The following is a 21,792-nucleotide window of genomic DNA, read 5'->3' as shown; positions in this document are numbered from 1 at the left end:
TTTTTTCAGACATGAGCTAGCATGAGGAGTAGTGCCAGTAGAGTAACCAAAACAGATACGTACATATATGTAAAGCTCAGGTAAACTGTCATGCACTCTTCGCCGCAACAACAGCGTGGACCACGGACCCCCTCATACTTACCTGGTCTGCCGACATCTCAGCAACAGCGCGGACCCCTTCCGCTCTTGCACCCGCCTGGCCTCCAGGTGCACGCTGCACGCCATGGTGTCCCTGGCGCCTACTCCCCCGATCGCGTTGGGGCTTGCCGTGGCACTTAAAGGCACACAAAAGTGCCTTCCTTCATCGCAGGCGCCCATTGGGCACGGCGCTCCGCAAGAGAAGGTACGTGACCCAGAAACAACACAGAACGCGGTCACGTGACCAGGTGGACAGTCACGTGAGCCGGAAGAACGCCTTAAGAGAGCTCCAGCCCTTTCAGTCAGTGCTTCTCAGCTGTTCCTTTGGTGAGTCGCGACTCTTGTGCTCCTCGTGTTTTTGCTACTGGATTACCTGGATTCCTGACCACCATTTTCTACTGGATTGCCTGTTTGGATTTGCCGCTTGGAACCCTGTATACTGAAATTGACTAGACCCCTGGATTGCCCCACTGGACTGCCTTTGGTTCTTGCCCTCTGGATTTGGTTGTTTTTGGACTTCTTTACCTGAACTGCTCAAGACCTCTGGATTGCTTCTTGGACTGCCTTGCTTCCTCCCCCTCAGGCTCAGGTACTTGCATTGGAAACCAAGCATTGCTTCTTGGGTGATTCTTCCTGTCCTCATTTGGCCCTTCTACATTGTGATTTATATAACCCCACTCTCCACATCTTCAAGGGGAACAGCTAGGTTCCAAGCTGCCACCGGTCATCCCTAGGGTAGGTGTTCTTTTCTGTCTATTCACTTGTGCTTATTGTAGTTACCTCACACCTGCCTACTAACCGTGCCTTTCCCTTACAGCCATCCCGGACTCTGTGCTTTCTGCTCCTGCCTACCACCTGTCACCCCAATAATAGATCAGCGAGTTGATAGCTCTTCTCTGATTGGTACTAGGGGACGGAGGTATAATAATCGACGTGGACCTCAGATCATGACAAACATTTATACACCTTCTCTCAGGGGAGGAAGGGTGGGCGAATGTGAATCTAAGCAGATACAAGCACCAGAAATACGATTACGGTGAGTAATGTATTCCTTCTGATGCTTGTGTAATCTGCTTAGATCACATGCTATACGTAGATTAGCGAGCAGTGTTATGAGAAGGTGGTGGGTTGTGAGAAGGAGTAGCGGCAAATAGATGTTTTAGAACCGCTTGTCCCACCTGTGTATCTGTGTTGGAATGTGTGTCAAAACTAGTGCTGAGTGAAGGTATGAACTGAGCTCCATGTAGCTGCTCTGCAAATGTTATCTAATGGTACGTTAGCAAGACAAGCTAACGTAGCCCCAGTGCCCCTTGTAAAGTGAGCTCTAGGTGTAGAAGGCAGTGTCTTGTCTGATAATGAATAGCATAACTGTATACATTTGACTATCCATTTGGAGATTGCTCTTTTTGAAACGCGCCCTCCTTGTCTGCCTGTAGCCATGGAGACAAACAGTTCATCCGTTTTCGTAAGTGGTTTGGTGTTATCTACGTAGTAGAGAACCGCTCTCCTCACATCTAGTGTTTGGAGTTTGATCTCAGCTGAGCTAGTTGGCTTTTGAACGAAAGCCGGGAGCTCAATAGACTGGTTCATGTGAAATTTGGAAATAAATTTAGGTGAAAACCTAGGGTGAGTCCGTAAAACCAATTTGTCTTCATGGATGACAAAGAAGGGGTCCTACACTGACAATGCTTGGATCTCGCTGACTCTTCTTATGGAAGTGATAGCCACTAAGAAGGCAGTCTTATAGGTAATGTCTCTAAGGGTAGCCTGTTGCAAAGGCTCGAATGGGAATCCCATGAGTTTTGCTAGCACTACGTTTAGATCACAAGCAGGCCGGGGGTTAGCGACTGGAAGATGTATTCTTTTCACTCCCTCCATGAAAGCTTTGATGACTGGCACTTTCCACCATTAGATCTTACTGTGGGAGGTGATGTATGCTGATAAAGCTGCTAGGTGGACTTTAAGAGAATTAAAGACCAACCCTGAATCCAACAGGTGGACCATGTAAGTAAGAATGTGTGATGGCATACTCTCTATGGGGTTAATATGTTTAGATTGGCACCAAATGACAAATCTCTTCCACTTGTGGAAATAGCAGTGCCTGGTGTTTGGTTTTCTTGCTTCTTTTAGGATGTCCATACACCGTTGCGAAAGATTAAGGTGTCCGAACTCTATGACTTCAGGAGCCATGGCGCCAAGTTCAAAGAGCGAGGTTGTGGGTGTATCATCGTCCCCCCGTGTTGAGTCAACAGGTTGACCTGGTACGGGAGCTTGATGGGATCGCACATCGCTAGCTTGTGCAGATGTGGAAACCACGGTTGTCTCACCCACATAGGAGCAACCAGGATGAGTGTCATCTGTTCTCTGTGTATTTTGTTCATTATCCTGCTGATTAATGGAGTCGGGGGGGGGGGCGTTCCCCTTGGAGAGTGGCTGGGGGAACCTGGAGAGTGGCTGGGGGAACCTGGATGCGAAGTCTGGGCATTGCTTGTTTCCTCTTGTAGCGAACAAGTCTAGAGAGGGGTAACCTCAAAGAGAGAAGATGTGGTCCACTCAAGCTCTTCTGGTAGAGGGTCTCTGCTGAGAGAGTCCGCTAGTGTGTTCAGTATTCCTGGAACATGTTGGGAGGACAGGGACATCCCTCGTCTGAGTGCCCAATTCCATATTTTCTGTGCCAACTTGGACAGATTTGGAGAGTGTGTACCTCCCGGTTTGTTGAGATAGAACATTGCGGTGGTACTGTCTGTTAGGACTCGTACGAAACGTTTGTTAGGTGTTTTTCGAAGGCTTGTAGGGCCTTGAGGACTGCCAATAACTCCAGAACATTTATGTGTTTCTGTGCAGTCACTTGTAACCACAGGCTGTGTGCTGTGTGGTGAAGGTAGTGGGCCCCCCACCGGCAAAGGGAAGCGTCCGTTGTGACGACCGCTTGTGCTTCCAGTTCGTGGAAGGGTTTCCCCTTGAGTAGATTTTCCCTTGACCACCAGCGTAAATTCTGAACCAGTGTTGACCAAACAACCACTAGATCGTCCCACTAACCACTTGCCTGAGACCATTTTTTCACCAACCATTCCTGCATTGGTCGCATGCGCAGACGTGCGTGGGGGACTAGGTATGATGCTATCATACCTAGCAGGCGCATTGCTTTATGTACGCTTATCCGGAGACCGGCTTGATACTGGGGTATTTAACGAAGCATATTTTGCACTCTATCCATGGATGGGTAGGCTAAGCCTGTCTTTGTATCTAATACAGCTCCTAGGAACTGTTTTGACGTGTTTGGTATCAGACTTGACTTGTTCTCGTTTATTGAGAAACCCAATTGGAAGAGAAGGTCTATTGTCCTCTGCGTGTTTAGCTTGCAAAGACGGTAGTTTTCTTCAGTGATCAGCCAGTCGTCCAGGTAAGGGTACACTGGGATTGACTCCCTGCGTATGTGCGCTGCCACCACCGCCAGTACCTTGGTGAACACCCTTGGAGCGGAGGCTATACCGAAGGGCAGCACCTTGAACTGATGGTGTTGGTCGGATACTTTGAATCGCAAGAATCTTCTGTGCGCTGGGAACATTGAGATATGAAAATAAGCATCTTTCATGTCCAATGTTGCCATGTAATCCCCCCTTTTTAACAGAGGGATTACTTCTTGTAGCATTGTCATGCGACATTTTTGTGGTTTTACAAATTTGTTTGCAGGGCGCAGATCTAGTACCAGGCGCATGGTCAGATCTTTTTTTGGAACAAGGAAGTACGTGGAATAAATACCCTTGTTTACCTCTTTGTGTGGCACAAGCTCGATGTCGTCCTTTAAGAGTAGAGCTTTCACCTCTTCTAGCAGGATAAGTTGTTCTTCCTGCGATGGTTTCTTTTGGCGTGGGGGGTCTTCCTTGAAGCTCTATACAATAACCCCCATTCACTGTTGATAACACCCATTTGTCCGATGTTATAGCCTCCCATGCGTGGGTGTAAAACGATATTTGTCCCCCGACTGGGGAGGCATGGGAGGGGACCCGTAGCGGGCGTCATTGCTTAGAAGGTGTCCCTCCACCTCTGGTGGGGGAACCTCTCCCTCTTCTGCGGGCCCTGGGGTAACCCTGGGTGGCTTGTTGATTTGTATTCCAAGAGGAACCTTGGTTTTGGTTATATCCTGTTTCTCTTTGCACGCTTTGTCCCCGAAAGCGACGAAAATGACCTCTTTGTGGTTGTCTATTAGTCAGTTGACCAAGTGATATGAGGGTCTCATATTCATCCTTGGCAGACTTTAGGGTGTCTTCAACTGCTTTCCCAAATAATAAGTTTTGCTCCACTGGCATATTCAGTAGGGTAGCTTGAGTCTCAAGTTTGAACCCTGATTGTCTGAGCCAGGCATGTCGTTTTAAAATGGTGGCTTCTGCAAAAACACGCCCAGCGTTGTCAGCTGCGTCAAAGTTATTCTTTAAAAGGACGCCTGCTGTAGCTCTGTCTTCGGCAGCCAGAAGGGAGAGTTTTGCTTTCAGTGGCTCTGGCGCTGTCTCTGCTAGTGCCATTACCTCATCTGACTTTGTGCAGTCATAGCTGGATAGCAAGGTGGAGTTGTTTGCTATACGCGCCTGGTATGCTGCAGTGGACGCAATCTTCCTGCCCATGGCACATCATTTTTTGCTCTCCTTGTCCGGAGGGGCTCCGGAGGAGGACAAGGGGGTACCAGCTCTTTTACGGGTGGTGTTAACAACCAGAGAGTCAGGCCGAAGATGCCCCCTTATATATAGTGGGTCGGAGGTGCAGGTCTGAAGAGCTTCTCAATTCTAGGGTTTAGTGCCCTGGTGTCATTAGGTTGTTCTAGGGAAGGTTGGATCCTTCTTTGGACCGATTTGAGCAGGTGGATGAACTGGGTTGCCGGTTTTTTATCGGCTAACATATTCTCAGCAAAATCTTTGTCCTGTTGGACCTCTTGTGTTTCGATGCCGAAATGCTCTGCAGCCCTTATTAGCATATCATTAAATAGTGGCTGGTTATCAACAGGGGAGTCTGGTAAGACAGGCTCTTGCGGAACCAGACAGTCCATTGCAAAAACTACAGACTCAGTCTTCCTGGTCTTGGTCGTCTTCTTCCCCGTCATCGTAACCATCAATGTCCCTATAAGGGGGTTCACTCTCCTATAAGTATTCCTCACCTCATCCCCTACATCCGAATCATAAAGATCATAGGAGACACGAGGAGTCGTGTGGTGGTTCAACCACCAATTCTATAGTGGGGAGAGATCTCATTTTATAGGGTACACCCGATGCCTGGGACTGAGAGGAATTAGGTGTTATGTTGGACCTAGACGCATGTGTAGTGGGAGGCGTGGTGTTCAAGTTCTGCAGAATTTGAGGATGTGTTTCAAAGAAATTTGCTAGGGAAGTCATGCGACTCATGACTCGGTCAATGTCATCTGCAGACCATCTTGCCGAACTGGGTATTACCCCTTGGTAGGTGAGGGCAGGAGCGGGGGTAGAGGGAGTATGTTCCTCTTCTTCCTAAAGATTTATAGGGTCAGGCTGATGTGTCTCTTCAGACTGTATTGTAGTATCCTGAAAGGGCATACTTTTATGTTGGCCAGAAGTTTCTTTAATCTTCTCCTTGCCAAGTGAGTCCCTTTCTCTAGAGGAACTGGATTTGTCGCTCTCCTTATGGTCCCTGCTCCTAGAAGATGATTTCTTGGAACTCGGGGTAGAAGAGGGGGTTAAGGAGGACTCCCTGGACTTGTCCCGGATGTAGGCTGAACTTCGACCGCGGGGATGGCTTGCGTGGCGTCTTTCGCCGTCGTGTGGCCAGACGGGGGGAGGGGGAGTATCGAGTCGGGTGACTTTAGTTTTGACGGGCTTGTCATGCGGCAGCTGCTCGCAGTGCCCAGAGGACAAAGGATCAGAGGTTCTGCCCTTCACCGTCGACTTTCGCTGTGCGACCTTACTCGCATCGTCGTGGGGTGTGTGTTTATGGGGGAGTGTGGTGCCCTTGCCGCTGGGTGTCTTCCCCATAACAGGACTGCTGGCCTGTCTACTAGGGTCAGGGGCTGGCACTGGGGAATGCTGGGGCTCCCTATCACCCTCGCCGTCCAAAGGGACGGCGTTGCTGCCATCGTTGGATGCCACTTCGACGTCTATGGAGACCTCGGCCTGCATGGCGTGATGGGCCCAACGTTTTGTTTGCCTGTCCTTGAGGGTTTTTGGTCGGAGTAGTTTACACGCCCGACAACGCACCTCATCATGGTCTCTATTCAAGCAGAGTTTACAGACCCTATGCTTGTCGACCCACGTGAACTTCCTATTACAAGAGGGGCAGAACTTAAAAGGAGTACGCTCCATAACGTATCTAGGCAGCTGGGCGACTATGGTAAAAGGTGGGAATATACATGTTTATGTCCACCCCCCACCGTCCCTATTGTAAGGCCGAGGCCAAAAGGGCCTTCCAAGGCCGGGTGGCGCCGTCAAAGTCTTTGCCCGACGGCCAGCTTCAAAGTCTTCTTCAATCTTTACCGCGTCAAAAAAAGACAGGAAGACACAGTAACGTAATTAATAAAGTTCAAAGGCGTATGCCGAAAATGGACTCTGCTTATATTCAGTGACCACTCAAGATGGCAGAATAAAACAATCTGAGGGACCCACACGCGCGAGGGATCATGGGTACAGGGGACGTCACAATAGGGGTAGTATTACTGGCACGCCCTATTTCGACTCCCATTTTCGAAAAACTGTAATACTGCGCAGCTTCCACTAGATGTCGGCCTATGCATAGCATGTGATCTAAGCAGATTACACAAGCATCAGAAATACTGTTACATTTAAAAAAGAAGCATATTCTAAAAATCTCTTGAGAAAGAAAGTTATAAAGTAGACCAGAAGAAGCAAGAAGGCAATATGTTGGAGAAACTGAAGAAAGACAAAGCCAAATGAATAAATAGGGAAATAAAAGGGACTGTGCACAAAGGGAGAAAGAAAGGGGAAGAAGGGAAGAAGCAGAGTGATACAAACAGGAGACGAAACAGACTGAAGACGTGATGCACATTTTGAAAGCTAGTAACACTGCTTTAACAGACCGACAAGGTCAGAGGAAAATAGATAATTTAGCAAAGGGAGAAAGAAAGGGGAAGAAGGGAAGAAGCAGAGTGATACAAACAGGAGACGAAACAGACTGAAGACGTGATGCACATTTTGAAAGCTAGTAACACTGCTTTAACAGACCGACAAGGTCAGAGGAAAATAGATAATTTAGCAAAGCTATAGGATGTTGAAAACATTAAATACTGTACTGTGTTCAGGTAGGCATCGCTTGGATTATCCCAATAGAAGGGAAGTACCAATAATGTTTATCAGGCGCAAAGCAATGTTTGAGCTAAAACCACTATACTGTTCACCATATTATCCAGAGTACAATGGACTGCGATTCTCTGTTTTAGAATAGGACATTTGAAATACAAGATGCAAAAAATGCAGATCAAATTTGCAGGCAAATCATTTTTCTGGATGTTACTGCCTAGCTTTAATACGCATACCGGCTCACTGGCTTCCAATATACCAAAAAAAAAGCCCATGAGGAAAACAAGTCAACCTAGTATTCGTCTCTTCATATCTTTACTTGTAATGGTGCTCCTAATGTGTTCTGCCGACATCATTCTGCATTCTAATTAGACCTCTTCAACCAGGATTATTTAGACAACTCGGCCCGAGTCCCCTTACCCACAACGTTGATTTTGGCTTGCCCAACATTTTTAGATTTTTTTTAAAATTCTTTTAAATTGGGGGTTGTTATAATCAGCCAGCTAAATTATGCACTTTTGAATTAGACGATTCAATTTCTAATCCAGTCACCCCCACTTGTGCAAATGTTTATGGTCGTGTGCAAATATCTTAAAGGGTCAATTTCCAATCCCCTGGACATACAACTTTTATGTTTTACTAGTCGAGGAAATTTTGAAGATGGTCAAAGACCGAAATGTATATATCCCCTTCACCCACCCTCTGAAAAAAAATGCTTTTCCACCAGCATCTGATTTTGATGCTGCCGGAAAAGCATTAGATTTGTGTGGAATTTGTGTGGAATCTGCCAGCATTTAGCAGGTGCTAAAAAATAAAGAATTCAACAGGAATCCATTGTAAATGCCTTCCAGCGTGCGTATGTGATGAGGAGGCATTTACACATGTTTGTACTCCAAAGTTCAAACAATGACTGTAAAGCCGGGTTGCCCAGATTTTCATTCATTTATTGGACTGTGTAGTGCAAAGAACACAAATTGCATGAAGGGGACTGGAGTCCACAGGGCACACTTTGGATTTCTCCATCATGCAACAAACACAATGATAAAAAATTACTCAATTAATGTGCCTCAATTCTTCTAAATTCTGCAACACTTAAGACGAAATTTACTTTCAAAATAAAACGGTGGGGCTGTCTGCACAGACCCTTTTTCCTCATTGTTTAAAAAGCAAACGTGCAATAGGCAACTGTGAAAGATGAACAAACAAATTAGCCTAATTAAAATCTGTTACAAATTGTTTATGTCAGTGATTTAGAAACAGCTGCACATTTACATGCACAAATTAGCGTTCACTAAGACCTAATCCGTTTTGTTGTTTAGAGTTCATCTTGCTCTCATCTGTCATTGTCAGGATAAGTGGTGCGACTTTCTCACCTTCATGCACATTTGCTCCAGTCCTCACTTTCTGGTACTTTAGACTAGCTTGAGGGATATGACCCGAGCCTCTGGCTAGTGTAGCTATGATAGGACAGAATCTGCAATACTGCTCAAAAATAACAAATAAGCAAGATCGGCGTGTTCACTTAAATATGTGCTGCTTTTCTCCCTAATAAAAATGATGAAGACAAAAAAAGGCAAAATAGCGTACATCCAAATGGCGTCAACAGCTCATGGACTCAGAGCACCAACAAAAGAAAGCAAGCCTAAATCCTCCTCATTTTAAGGGTATTTTATCCATATATTGTAGGGGGCTTTCTGGAAGACCCTTAATCCCTAAATCGATTCAACACGTGGCCTCTTAAAAGATTTTCCAAACAAACATCTTGTTGCTTCAATTAGCAGAGAACTGCGACCGACCCAAGCGACTTTAAACTCTCTACATTTCTTCCCCACCAATCCCCATGTGGTTATGTTGCATGGAGATCTCCACGTACACCACAGACATGTTGTCAATAATACCCTTGATCTAATGTTCAATATCAATTACCCTATACTGATTGTTTTGGGTAATACTTTAATCACTTTGTATGTCATGTTTTGCCACAATCACTTCTTTGCCCTCTATCTCTTCCCTTCTTTAACAACTCCATAATCACAAATGCTATACTATTATTCAAATTCTTCACGTTGGCTGTGCCACCGTTTCTTAAAATTAAATGCACGCTTGATTCTGAATTCAGTAATGCTTCCAGGATATGATTAGCTTAATTCAAGGTTTTAATATGAAATACACAAAGTGAACACAAGTGCTCCGCCTCAATGGCGTACAGCCATGCCGAAGTCTTAGAAAATGACTTTAGTCCAGTTTTACTTTTTGCTGAATTTTTTGCTCTCAAGGTTATGTTCCGACTTAGCTAATTAAGTAGGGTGCAGCGGAGGAATGTGCATGTTCCAATTAGGAAAAAGGTCATCATCAAAGGGACCCTGTACTGATGGATGTGTAACGTAGGCGACAGAGTATACTCTGCTCAAAGTGCACATTGTAGGTGATATGCTATATGCCTTATTGAAGAGGTCTTACAAATGACAGGCAAGCTAACGGGCTCACATTCGTCCTTCACAGAATACATAAAACAGAACCTACCTCTTGCTGCTCCTGAGCTCCAAGGGCCTCGATGAATGCTTTGCAGATGACCTGGACCCGGGTCTTTCTCACTTCTAAAGCAGATTCATATCCAGGTGGCACAAATGTCAGAAAGTACTGGAAGAGGCGGCATAGAGTCACTTTCAGGGTTTCAGAGCGCAGATGCCCAAGCACGCCGCCTTCAAACAATACAGCAAGCTTTTCCAGCAGCATATTCAGGTAGACGGGTTCAATGTACACATAGGACTCCTCTTCAAAGGGGAACAAAGTCCTCACCAAACGAGCGAGTGGTTCTTCGTACAGTTCTAACTCCACGCTGTCCAGAACAGTGATTTTTTTCAAGATGCCAAAGAAAACTGTGAAGAAAAAGCTAGCAGGCTGTTCCGGTGGACTTCCAAGTTCGATTAGGGCTGCAATGAGATTCATGGACATGCATTTAATGCGCGGGCTGCCGTACTCCAAGAGAGAGCAGCCTATTCCCCAAAGAACAAGATCTTGTCTACGGAAATACACAAGCGAAAGAATGTCACTCAAGACACTCAACAAGGTGACTTCCAAGGTGTCTACGTTGTGCATGCCCACCAATAGCAAGGGTGCAGATCCTAGAGAGACCTTCTCTGCACTAATGCTACTTTGAAACCTGCACACCACTACAGGCCATTTCACAGAGTCTACTCCGACTTGGGTTGCAACATACATCTCGTGTAAGAAAATTAAGTCTTCAAAGAGGTGCAACAGATCTTTGGTCAGGAGGCCAAAAAGGCGAGGGTTCCTGCTCCGAAAAAGAAACAGCAATGACCGAATCACGATGGAAATTTTCTGATGCAACATCTGGCAGTTTGGTGTAGCTGCTATTCGTAAAAGCCTTGTTATAATCCAATTACTGAATTCTAAAAACAAAAAACAAAAATACAAAAAGGCAAATTAGTGGCAATAACAAATGTAATGAATTAACACCAAGAGCCCCACATATAGCATCACTGCACTAGTTTCTAAAACGTCTGGCATTAAACATATAGAAATCAGCATTCAGCAGATGCCCTAAAAAATAAGGAATAGTGGCACCTACGCGAAGTGCCCTTTTAGCCTATACAAAACTCTCTCCGCTGTCACTTGTCCCGCCTCTACTCTTCCCTCATTGACTTACCCAACATTAGCCAGACTATATTTTTTGCCTCTATTTTGGCTTACAGGAGTGTGATTTTGTCAGATAAGGCATTCTGAATATTAGTGCACCAAGTTGAGTCTTTAGAGCCTGACTCTGGAGAGGGTAAGGGAGACTCCAACTCTCGAAGGATACTGAATAGTTCCTTGGTGCTTGACATAGCTTTGGAGATTCTCTCATTGTATGTGTCACTCTTAGTCTTATGGATAGCATTCTTATAAATGTATGGAAGCTGTTGGGAAGTTATTTTTATTTAGTGTAGTAGGCTGATTTTTCCATGTTTTCCGCAGCTCTTTAGTTTTTTCGCAGCGTTTTGAGCTGCGGGGTGAACCATCTATTTAAGTGAGCGAGAGGTTTGGCCTTTTGCATTTTCATAGGCGCTATTGTGTTAATTGCGTTGCTTAGAGTGTCGTCGTAGATATCTACTAAGACGGTATGGTTGTTAGAGGAGATAGGGTAATTGGTGATAGGCTGTATCAAAGGGAGTAATGTTTGTTTGTTTGTTTATTATTTGATAATGCGCACAAAACCCAGGGGTAGCCGGGCGCAGCGGGTACAAGGTTACTTAAGCTTAGATTACATACAGAGGATAAGAGACAAATCAGTACAGTGCAGTACATGTCAATACAAGCAGTTGAGATGAGATTTAGGACGATACTATGTTGAACGTACATATATACAAAAAAAAGGTAAAAGCAAAATGGTCTTGGATCCAGATTACAGGAGTATCACGGCAGTTAGGTACAGTGAATTTAGTTGTCGTTGGACCAGAGCCAGTTTTTTACCTTACAACTAAAACTAAAGTATGGTAGGTTAGCTCTCAGTGCAATGTGCAATGCATTCAAAGCCTGGGCAGCTTTAACAGGGAAGCTTACTCCGCCCGCTTTGGAACGTCTGAATCTGGGGGTTTCTAGCAGGAGGTGGTCAGTAGCCCTAGTGTGGTGGCTGGACGATTTTCTGGTCAGTCTGGCCGAGATTTAGGGGGGTGCTGTGTTGTTAAACCCTTTGTGGGTGAGAGATAGTGGCTTGAGAAGGACTCTGTCACTGATTTTAACCAAAGGTGGTCTTTCCTAATGTTGGATATATGTGCTCTGCGGGGTATGTCCAGGGCTACTCTAAGAGCATTATTTTGAAGAATTTGCATTTTATTCATAATAGTTTTATTGGCACCTGCGTAGAGGGCATTACAATAGTCCAACTTCGACATTACTAATGCGTTAGCTAGCGTGATACAGTTGGTTTTGGAGAGGTAGGGTCTACAGGTCCTGATTAATTTACAGGTGTACCCTGTAGAGGATGCCAATGTATTAACTTGTTTTTTGAGAGACAGAGTGGAATCAAGGTAAAAGCCTAGTGTTTTTACCTCGGTTGCCACCTTGATTGCGTTACCATCTATGTTGAAATTGCGATAGTTGGGACTACGTTTTTTTAAGTTGGAATCGGAACCCAAGATCAGGGTCTCCGTTTTGTCGTCATTTAGACAGAGGCCGTGGGAGGCCATCCATGCCTGAATGAGGAGGTACATTTTGTTTACTAGAGCTGTGACTTCGGCAAAGTTACCTGATAGAGGTATGACAATCTGCGTATCGTCCGCGTAATTAGTATAGGTTACCCCTAGTCTGTCAAGTGTGTCGAAGAGTGGCTTAGTAAAAATATTGTACATTGTCGGGGAGACACATGAGCCTTGTGGGACACCACAAGTGATATGGATTGGGTCCGCTGCAGCTACTGGGGAGAACACTCATCGTACGGTTAGCTAGGAAGGATTGTACCTAGGCTTTTGCTTCACTTGAGAAATGGGCGGCAGACGCTAGGTGGTTGCATAATACTGCATGATCCACCAGGTCAAAGGCCGCCGATAGGTCAAGGAGGAGGAGCATAGCTGTACTATCTTTATCCTTCAACTCGTCGATTTGTGTCTTATGGTCGATTAGGGCCGTTTCAGTACCGTGAAGTGGTCTGAAACCAGATTGCCGTGATCCTAATAGTTGGTGCGACTTCAGATAGTTTTGGATCTGGAGGTAGGCTACTCTATCAATGATTTTAAGGAGAAATGGGACCGTAGTAATAGGCCTGTAATTAGTGGGGATAGCTGGGTCAAGTGTCTGTTTTTTAAGTAGGGGCAATACCGAAGATTCTTTAAGGTTAGTGGGTAAAATACTAGTATTGAAGAAGGCGTTAATTAATTTCGAGATGAAGGGTGCTAAATCTCTGGCTGCATCCTTAATGACTTGCGCAGGGCAGCTGTCACCTTGGCAGTTCGAGGGGTAAGGGATAGAATAACCTTTTCAGTTTCCAGTATAGAGATGTTGGTAAACCTGAAAGGTTTGCAGTTGTTTTGAGTAGTTGTGCTGGGAATCTCTATCAGTGGGGTGGTATGAGTTGCGCTAGAGCTCAGGGAGGCTTTTTTCTTAGCAATTTTAGATTGAAGGGTTGTGATTTTATTTGCTAGGGCATTTTGGATGCTGGTGCACCATGATTTGTCCTTGGGGACATTGTCTGTAGGGGCAATTGGGTTTTCCAGTTCCCGGAGAATAGTGAAGAGTTCTTTGGAGTTAGAGTTGGCTTTACTAATTCTTTCGTGGAATGCATCTTTTTAGTTTGAATTATTTCCATCTTGTATTTTTTGGCAAAGTTGGCAAGTGTGGTTTTATTGTCAACTGAAGGAGTATGCTTCCAGATGGCTTGGAGTTTGCATTTTTGGATATGCATTTCTTTAAGTTGGGGAGTGAACCATGAATTAAGGTGAGCTTCACATTTACTTTTTTGGAGTTTAATAGGGGCAATCAAGTCCAGAGCTTTGGCCATGGAGTTGTTGAATGACTCAGCCAGCTCGCTAGGGTTAGATTCGCTGGAGCTGGTAGGAGTAGTGGGAGTAGTTTTTCAGCCGCAATTTCTTTTTTACTTCCCGTAGGAGTTGGGGTACTATTTTATTCTTGTTGGGTTTGGGTGGCTCTATGGTGGCTGTGAAGCATATAAGATGGTGGTCAGTTCATGTTTGAGGTAGAATGCTAGAGATAGTGATGTCACAGTTATGGGTGGCTATCCAGTCTAGTGTGCGTCCTTTAATATGTGTAGGTGCTAAGACTTTTTGTGTAATGTCGTGATTGACTAAAATGGATTGGATAGATTGGGCTTGTTTGTCCTCAATGTCGTTAAAACCCAGGTTAAAGTCACCTAGTAGAAGGAGCTGGGTGGAGTCTTTAATGCTGTTAGTGAGGAGACTGGATAGGTCTTCCTCAAAGTTGCCTAGTGGGCCTGGTGGTCTGCACACTAGAAGTATCGTTAGTGTGCTATTGTTGGAAATCGGTATTTTAGCTGAGAGAGGTTCGCACGATGTGATTGATGGGTGTGGGGTAAGTCTAGCAGCTAACTGCGTTTTGGTTACGATGGCAAGGCCGCCTCCTCTAGTGTTAGGCCGGTCGACTCTTAGGATATTGTAATTGTCCGGTATGGCAATCATGAGGGCAGGACCAGCTGCATCATGGAGCCAGGTTTCAGAAACAGCAAGGATATCCAAGTTGTCCATAGCCAGTATGTCAGCTATTTCAGTATTATGTGCTATAAGGGACCTAGCATTGATAAGGGCACCTGCTAATGTTGGAATTGTAGTAGTATCTTTGACAAGTCTGGGACTGGGGTGGTTAGGTCTCCTCTGTTTGTGATAAGGGTCACCTTGTGGTACAGGACGATTTACCGTCGCTGAGGTTAGACGGTTAGGATTAGTGGCAGTAGAAGTGAATGTAGGGACTGGTGGACTGGTTCTTTTGTTTTTTATGTCATAAAGTCGCGGCAGCCCAGCTCTAAGTCGCAAGTTTCTCTCTTGCAGATTGCAGGGGGGTAAAGTTGGTGAGGGCCATTGTTGTGGTAATGGTTAGAATAGTCCAGGCTAAGGACCAGGATGTATATAGGAGGCAAGTCTGGATAGTGCGCATGTTGGGCGAGAATGGCACAGTGGCCGGTATATTGGGCCGACCCAATTGGGACCGAGGTACAAATTGTACTGATAGTTTAGCACCTAGGTTTGGCAGTCTTAATCAGGGCTAGCGTGCCTATATCCTTCAGTGGGGCTTCTAGATTTGACGCTGCTTGTATAAAAATAGAATACTTGTGTACTTATTGTAAAACATGTAGATTTTGCATTCCTAATCAAGGTAGAGTGTGTGTATACTGTAATACAGCACCTAGATTTGACATTCCTATTCACAAGTAAAGTACAGGTATACTATGGTGAAACATCAAGAATCGGCATTCCTATTCAAGGTAGAGTGCATATATAGTGTAATAAAACACCTAGATTTGACATTTCTATTCAAGAGTAAGGATGTAAGTATATTGTTAAGCAACACCTAGTGTTAGATAATCCTATGGCAAACAAGACTAATGGAAGGGAACACAGACCATCTATATGCGAATTTGCACATATAGTCAGAAATAATACACCGTGGCTAGTAGGGAGGTACACAGTTAAATGGCAAGCAAGGCTAATAGAAGAGAACACTGACCATCTAGACGCAAATTTGCACATATAGTCAGAAATAATACACTGTGGCTAGTAGGGAGGTACACAGTTAAATGGCAAGCAAGGCTAATAGAAGAGAACACTGACCATTTAGATACGAGGTTTGCACATACAGTCGGAACATTTTCATGTACAGGACAAAAGTGGCTAAAAAGCAGTGGTCAACGCCTAAGTTCCAACTATGGCAGACGACTAAAATGCAGTAGGGTAACAATTGAGAATCATAGGGCAATTGAGGCAAGCATAAGTCCTAGGATTCATTCTGAGTAATAGGGTGAAAAGGATGCAGTACTCATGAGTGGACATGGCAGGTATTTTGGGCAAAAGTGCAAGTCAGTTCAGCTTAGGTATCGTTCTGATTGTAGTTACAGTAGTCATTACAGTAGTAGTAACAAGATGATTGACCCCAATGGCGTCTGTGATCTGTTCTAGAAGAAGTAGTCTTTAGCAGTGGCCAACGCTTTTATAGCCTTACTATTAGACCGTGGAGAGAAAGACTAGACTAGGAGGGAGCATACAGCAGATGCGGAGTAGTATGGATAAATTCTTACCCAAGGTTCAGGAAGATTTCACCAGGGGGACCGGCCTTGGCCTCTGGGTGATCTCTGGGCAGGCTCAGGGCAGGTGTAAAAGCCTTTGTGCTGGTGCCTTCGTGCGCCTAGACGGCGTGCTATTGGTGCTTAAATGAGCACACACAGCCAATCCATGCTCCGGATGCTGGGGGATGGTGCACTCAGGCCGGGATACACATCCTGGAAAAGGCGGCGGCCATATTTGGATGTAGTCTGCCTCGTGGTTCGATTGCAGGCATTACTTGAAACAATGGCAAAAGGGGGAGATGCGGCACTTCGCTGGGGGAGATCAAATTGTATATTTAATCATATAGATGGTACCGCTTCCATCCTCTTTGATCCCCTCTGTGAACAGCCGTTGCGGCTGTGGGTAAGGATAGCCTCAAGGTTTACCTTCCGTCGGCGGTGAAAACAGCTGATGAGGCACTGCTCCAGCAGTGTCGTAGGAGGGCTCCTGCAGCCTCGGACGGCTGTATGTGCCGTTAGGTTCCGTAGGTTCCTGGTCACTCTAGGTGGGGCAGTCGGGATACTATGGGAATGTTATTTGCAGTCCTGGATGGTAAATAGGATAATATTGTGGTCAGACCAGGCACATGGGAAATTAGAGAGGATATTGATTTTGCAATTGATGTCTGCAACCCAATCTAATATTATTACTTTGTTGTGGGTAGGTTGGGAGATGTGCGGAGTAAAGGCTCATTCTGATATGCAGTTGGCAACTGCTAAGGCATTAATGTCTTTAGGGTCATGTAGTCCAAGGTTAAAGTCTACTAGTAGTATGACTTGCGACCCTGGTTTAGTGTTGGTGGTTAGGAGTGCGGTCATGTCTTACAAGAAGGAAGATACCGGCCCTGGTGGTCTGTATAAGAGGTGTATTGTTGTAGTTCGTGAAGCTGTAATTGGCAACTTGATAGATAGCAATTCCCCAGCAGGGAAAGAGTGGCTAGGAATGGGTCTTAGTTCTATTTACGTTTTAGCAATAAAAGTGACGCTGCCGCCTTTAGAAGAATCTCTGTTGAGTCTTAGGTTAGTGTACTCACATCTGGTATAGCAAGTGAACGCGATGGCCCAGATGCAGAGTGGAGCCAGGTCTCAGGTATAGCTAGCAAGTCCAAGTTATTCTTAGGGATCAGGTCAGCGATATCTAGCACGTGGGCAATCAGGGACCTGGCGTTTAGAAGTGCGCCCTTGATAGGTAAGGGGGAGCTGGTTGGATTGTTTTTTGAGTTAATGGTGTTTTTAGGTATAGGATAGTTACATTATTTTGATTGTGTTATTGTAGTTTTATCATGAGGAGTTTTTATGTCATTTGTTGGTTTAGGCCTCATTGGCATGGTCTTATGCCTAGTCTAGAGTTCCTAGTTTTAGTTGGGCAAGGTTGGTTGGCAGTGGGTCTAGTGGCGAAGAGTTTAATCCATTCGGTAGGGATAAGTAGCTGGGAGTTGCTAGGCACCTTTGACTAGTGCAATATTGATTGATTGATTGATTGATTGATTTATAGAGCGCTTTACACCAAGGCGCTGTACAATGGAACAACAAAATACAGAGTAATAACAACAAATAACAATGTGCGCAAAGTGGCAACATGAATCATTCAACAGCAAAACAGTGCAAAGAGCAATTGACAGAGAGGGGAGAAGTGGAGTGGGAACAGGAGAGTAAAGGGAGGGGAGGGGATGGATTGAATGAGAGTAGAAGGAAGGGAGAGAGTGTAAAATAGAAAAGGGAAGGTGGAAAGGGAGGGATTAGAAGAGGGGAAAGACGGGGGGAGGAATAGAGAGGGCAGGGGGGGCTTCAAGGTGGGGATTGGAGGAGGGAGGATTTAAGGGAAGTGCGAAATGAGATGAGGGTAGTGGAAGAGCGGATTGAGAGGGGGAGAGAGTTCCAATGCAGGGGAGCAAGAAGTTGGAAAGAGCGGAACCGGGAGGAAGCGCAAGGGGAAGGAGGTACAGGAGAGCAGGAAGTGGTCAGCGGAACGAAGGGAGCGAGAGGGGGAGTAGAAGGAGAGAAGGGAGGAGAGATAAGGAGGGGCAAGACCATGAAGGGATTTGAAAACAAGGCAGAGAAAGTGGAATTTTAGTTGTAGGTGGAAAGGTAGCCAGGCTAGTCGAGAGAGCGAAGAGGAAATGGAGTCACGGGAGGTAAGGAGACAGAGGGTTCGAATGGCAGAGTGGTATATAGATTTAAGAGGGGCAAGCTGAGATGAGGGAAGACCGAAAATTATAGAGGAGCAGTAGAAGAGGCGGGAAAAGATGAGTGAGGAGATTAGGCGTTTGGTAGCATGGAATGTGAGGGAGGGACGGATTTTGCGAATAATGTAGAGGTGGTATCTGCAGGAGCGGGAGGCGAGTGTAATGTGTTGCGAGAAGGTGAGAGAGGAGTCAAAAAGAACACCTAGGTTGTGAGCGTGAGTGGAGATAGGGAGATTGGAAGGAGGAAAGTTGATAAACGGGGGAGGAAAGGGAGGGGGAAGAGAGTTAGCAGGGAAGAAAAGGACTTCAGTTTTATCAGTGTTGAGTGAGAGAAAGCGGGAGGACATCCAGTTCTTAATGGCTGTGAGACACGAGGAGAGTTTAAGGTGGAGGTCAGGTGTGAAGAAGGAGAAAGAGAGAAAGAGTTGGGTGTCGTCCGCATAGAAATGATGGGAGATGCCAAAGGAGGAGATGACAGGAGCAATGAGGGAGGTATAGAGAGAGAAGAGGAAAGGGCCAAGTACAGAGCCTTGAGGAACACCGTAAATAAGAGTGAAGGAAGGAGAGGTCTGGCCTCCCCATGAAACAGCAAAGGAACGAGAGGAAAGGTAAGAGGAGAGCCATTTTAGAACAGGGCCTTTGAACCCGAAGGAGGAGAGCGTGTGGAGCAGGAAAGGATGATCGACAGTGTCAAAAGCGGCAGAGAGATCAAGGAGAATAAGTATGGAGGATTGCTTCGCATGGCGAGCAGAGAGGAGCGAGTTGAGAATCGAGGTGAGAGCAGTTTCAGTGGAATGTTTGGGACGGAAGCCAGATTGGAAAGGAGGGAGGAGAGAGGAAGACGAGACAAAGGAGGAGAGTTGAGAGTAGGCGAGGCGTTCAAGGAGTTTAGAAAGGAAAGGCAAAAGAGAGATAGGTCTGTAGCTGGCAGTGAGCAGTGGATCAGCAGAGGGTTTCTTAAGAATAGGAATGATCGTTGCATGTTTGAAAGCAGAGGGAAAGATAGATGAGGAGAGGCAGGAGTTGAAGAAAGTGGTAAGGTAAGGGATAAGAAGAGGGTAAATTTTAGGGATGAGAACGGAGGGGAGAGGGTCAGAGGGGGCAGCTGTGGGGTGGGCTTTGGATAGAAGGGAGGATACTTCGGAAGGGGAAACAGATGGGAAAACCGACATGCTGGAAGAAGGAGGAGAGGGGGGAGGAGAAGAGGAGAGAGAGGGATATTGTTTGGAATCTTTTAGGAAAAGGGGGATAGAAAGGAGGTAGGATTAATACTATCGGACAAAGGTAGGGTCATTGCCATAGTTAGGGGTATGCTATGTGTCCTTGGTGACTTGAGAACAGTCTGGTGATTGTGGTAGGACTTAATGTTAGGAAAGGAAGTAGGCGAAGATGAGGCCATGGTCAGGAAGGATAACACTGAAATAGTGTTGAGTAGGCTTATATTCCTTCTAGAGAACAGGTAGATGGTTGGTAATCAAGCTGTCTAGCTAAGGCGAGTGATGACTGAATAAGCACAATGGCGCGGTAAATTGGTACTAGATACTGCGTAAATTAGAGTGAGGCAGTATGTCAAAGCGTGGTGATGTACAGGTGCCTGTTTAAATGAAGTACAGTAAACAAAAGACCTTGGGTGTTGTGGGTAATGATGAGTAATACAGTTGTTAGATGTCAGACATCAAACCCAGTACTCTTTAGGATAACTTTCGTTAGCCCAGTGCATTTTATGATTGATTGCAGTGAATGTCAAATAGTAGGCAAGTTCCGTAGTAAATTGATATTATAGCAAGTAAATGATATGTAGTTCTAGATAGAGGCTGACACATGGCAAATAGTAGGCTAATAAGATTTTATGGATCAGTACCCTCTTATGTTTCATACAAATATGACAATCAATAGGGTGGTTGCTGATCCTTTGCATTTAACTTTTCATGAGGGCATGACAATCGGTAGGAGGAACATTAACCCAACATATTTAACATTTCATACAAACATGACAATCAATAGGAGGAACACTAACCCAATGCATTTAGCGTTTCATGGGAGCAAGATAATCAATAGGAGGAACACTAACCCAATGCATTTAGCGTTTCATGGGAGCAAGATAATCAATAGGAGGAACACTAACCCAATGCATTTAGCGTTTCATGGGAGCAAGATAATCAATAGGAGGAACACTAAGCCAATGCATTTAACATTTCATAGAAACAGGGCAATCAACAGGAGGAGCACTAGCCCAGTGCTTTTAGCGTTACAAAAAAGCATGACAATAAAAAGGAAGAGCGCCAACAGCCTACTAAAGTAATTGCATAGCAATGAGCGAATGCATAGGATGAGGTAGGCAAGTAATAAAGCAAATCACATTAAAGTATCTGAGAAAAAAATGTATGCTATACAAGTTTCATAGTTGCGGGCTAGCAAGGACTGGGCAGTGGCTGAGGCAATGTAGTACAAGGCAGTGTGAGATAGAGAGGCTGGTAGGTATAAGGCCACGTGGTCAGTGGTAGAAGTGGACCAGACCTGCCTCTACCTGTATGTGGGGAGCGAGCCAAAGTAAATAGAAGTTTGCAGCATACGGGACATAGCTCGCAGGTAGTTGCTAACAGGGACAGTAGTAGCTTATGCAAGCCGACAGTGTAGTAGGCATCTGGTGTGATGAGGTTGCAGAGTGGGGCACCTTACAATCAAGAATAAGTAGGCGGTCGCAATGCCGAGGTGATGAGGCTGATGGCAGGCGCTTAGAAGTTATTTGTGAATAAGGGTCTACATGACGCCGCTTACTGGAGATGTGAACGAGTCCGTTTGCACTGCAATATCAGTCTAACAGTAGACTGAGTGGACACGGTTATGGAAGAGGACCTAGGCAGTTGCGGTGGTGTAGCAGTAGAAAAGTAATGAATCAGGCAGCGTTTCTGGGCTTCGGCGTCTGGCGTCTCCGGACAGGCTCAGGACAGGAGCCATATCTGAGGGCCTTTGCTGGAGGCCGGCTTATGCCTGTCGGTTGCCAAGGATTGGCTTAAGGCGTTGTGGACAACCAATGGCAGGTGAGGTAGGGTCGGCTGGGCAACGTGGATCAACACAGGCCCGAAATCACTCGGTGGCCACTTTGTAAATATTGTTCAGTGATATCTGGAAACACGTGTTCAGGCTGCAATTACGCCCCAGCTCTGCTCAAAGCAGCAGGCTGGATGAAAGCAGAAATAAAAGTGGAATAATCTCTCTGAATGAGATTGATTAAATCAGCCTGCTATTTTTGGCAGATGGGGAGCTGTGAGGGCTTACCTTCAGGCGGCAAGTGCCAGCTGATGAAAAGGAACTGCTCCTGCAGGACAAAGCAGCGGTGAGCCCTCCGGGGTGGCTGTCGAAGGAATTCTGTGTTCAGGCTCAGGACAGGAGCCTTATCTAAGGG

The 21,792-nt window shown here is 45.6% G+C and overlaps 1 protein-coding gene across 3 annotated transcripts in view; it reads right to left on the bottom strand.

Moving 5' to 3' along the window:
- ATR (ATR serine/threonine kinase) overlaps nucleotides 1-21,792 on the bottom strand; it is a 1,676,349-nt gene that overhangs the window by 1,505,072 nt on the left and 149,485 nt on the right. For all 3 annotated transcript variants that reach the window (XM_069618270.1, XM_069618272.1, XM_069618271.1), the window contains exon 4: nucleotides 9,936-10,825. In XM_069618270.1, coding sequence (XP_069474371.1) covers nucleotides 9,936-10,825 — 890 coding nt within the window. The remainder of the gene's footprint in view (nucleotides 1-9,935; nucleotides 10,826-21,792) is intronic.

Source organism: Ambystoma mexicanum, chromosome 10 (assembly GCF_040938575.1).
Source record: "Ambystoma mexicanum isolate Mex_15411 chromosome 10, UKY_AmexF1_1, whole genome shotgun sequence".
Classification (NCBI taxonomy): Eukaryota; Metazoa; Chordata; class Amphibia; order Caudata; family Ambystomatidae; genus Ambystoma; species Ambystoma mexicanum.
The sequence above is the reverse complement of the archived record's forward strand: the minus strand, read 5'-3'. Positions and strand labels throughout refer to the sequence as shown.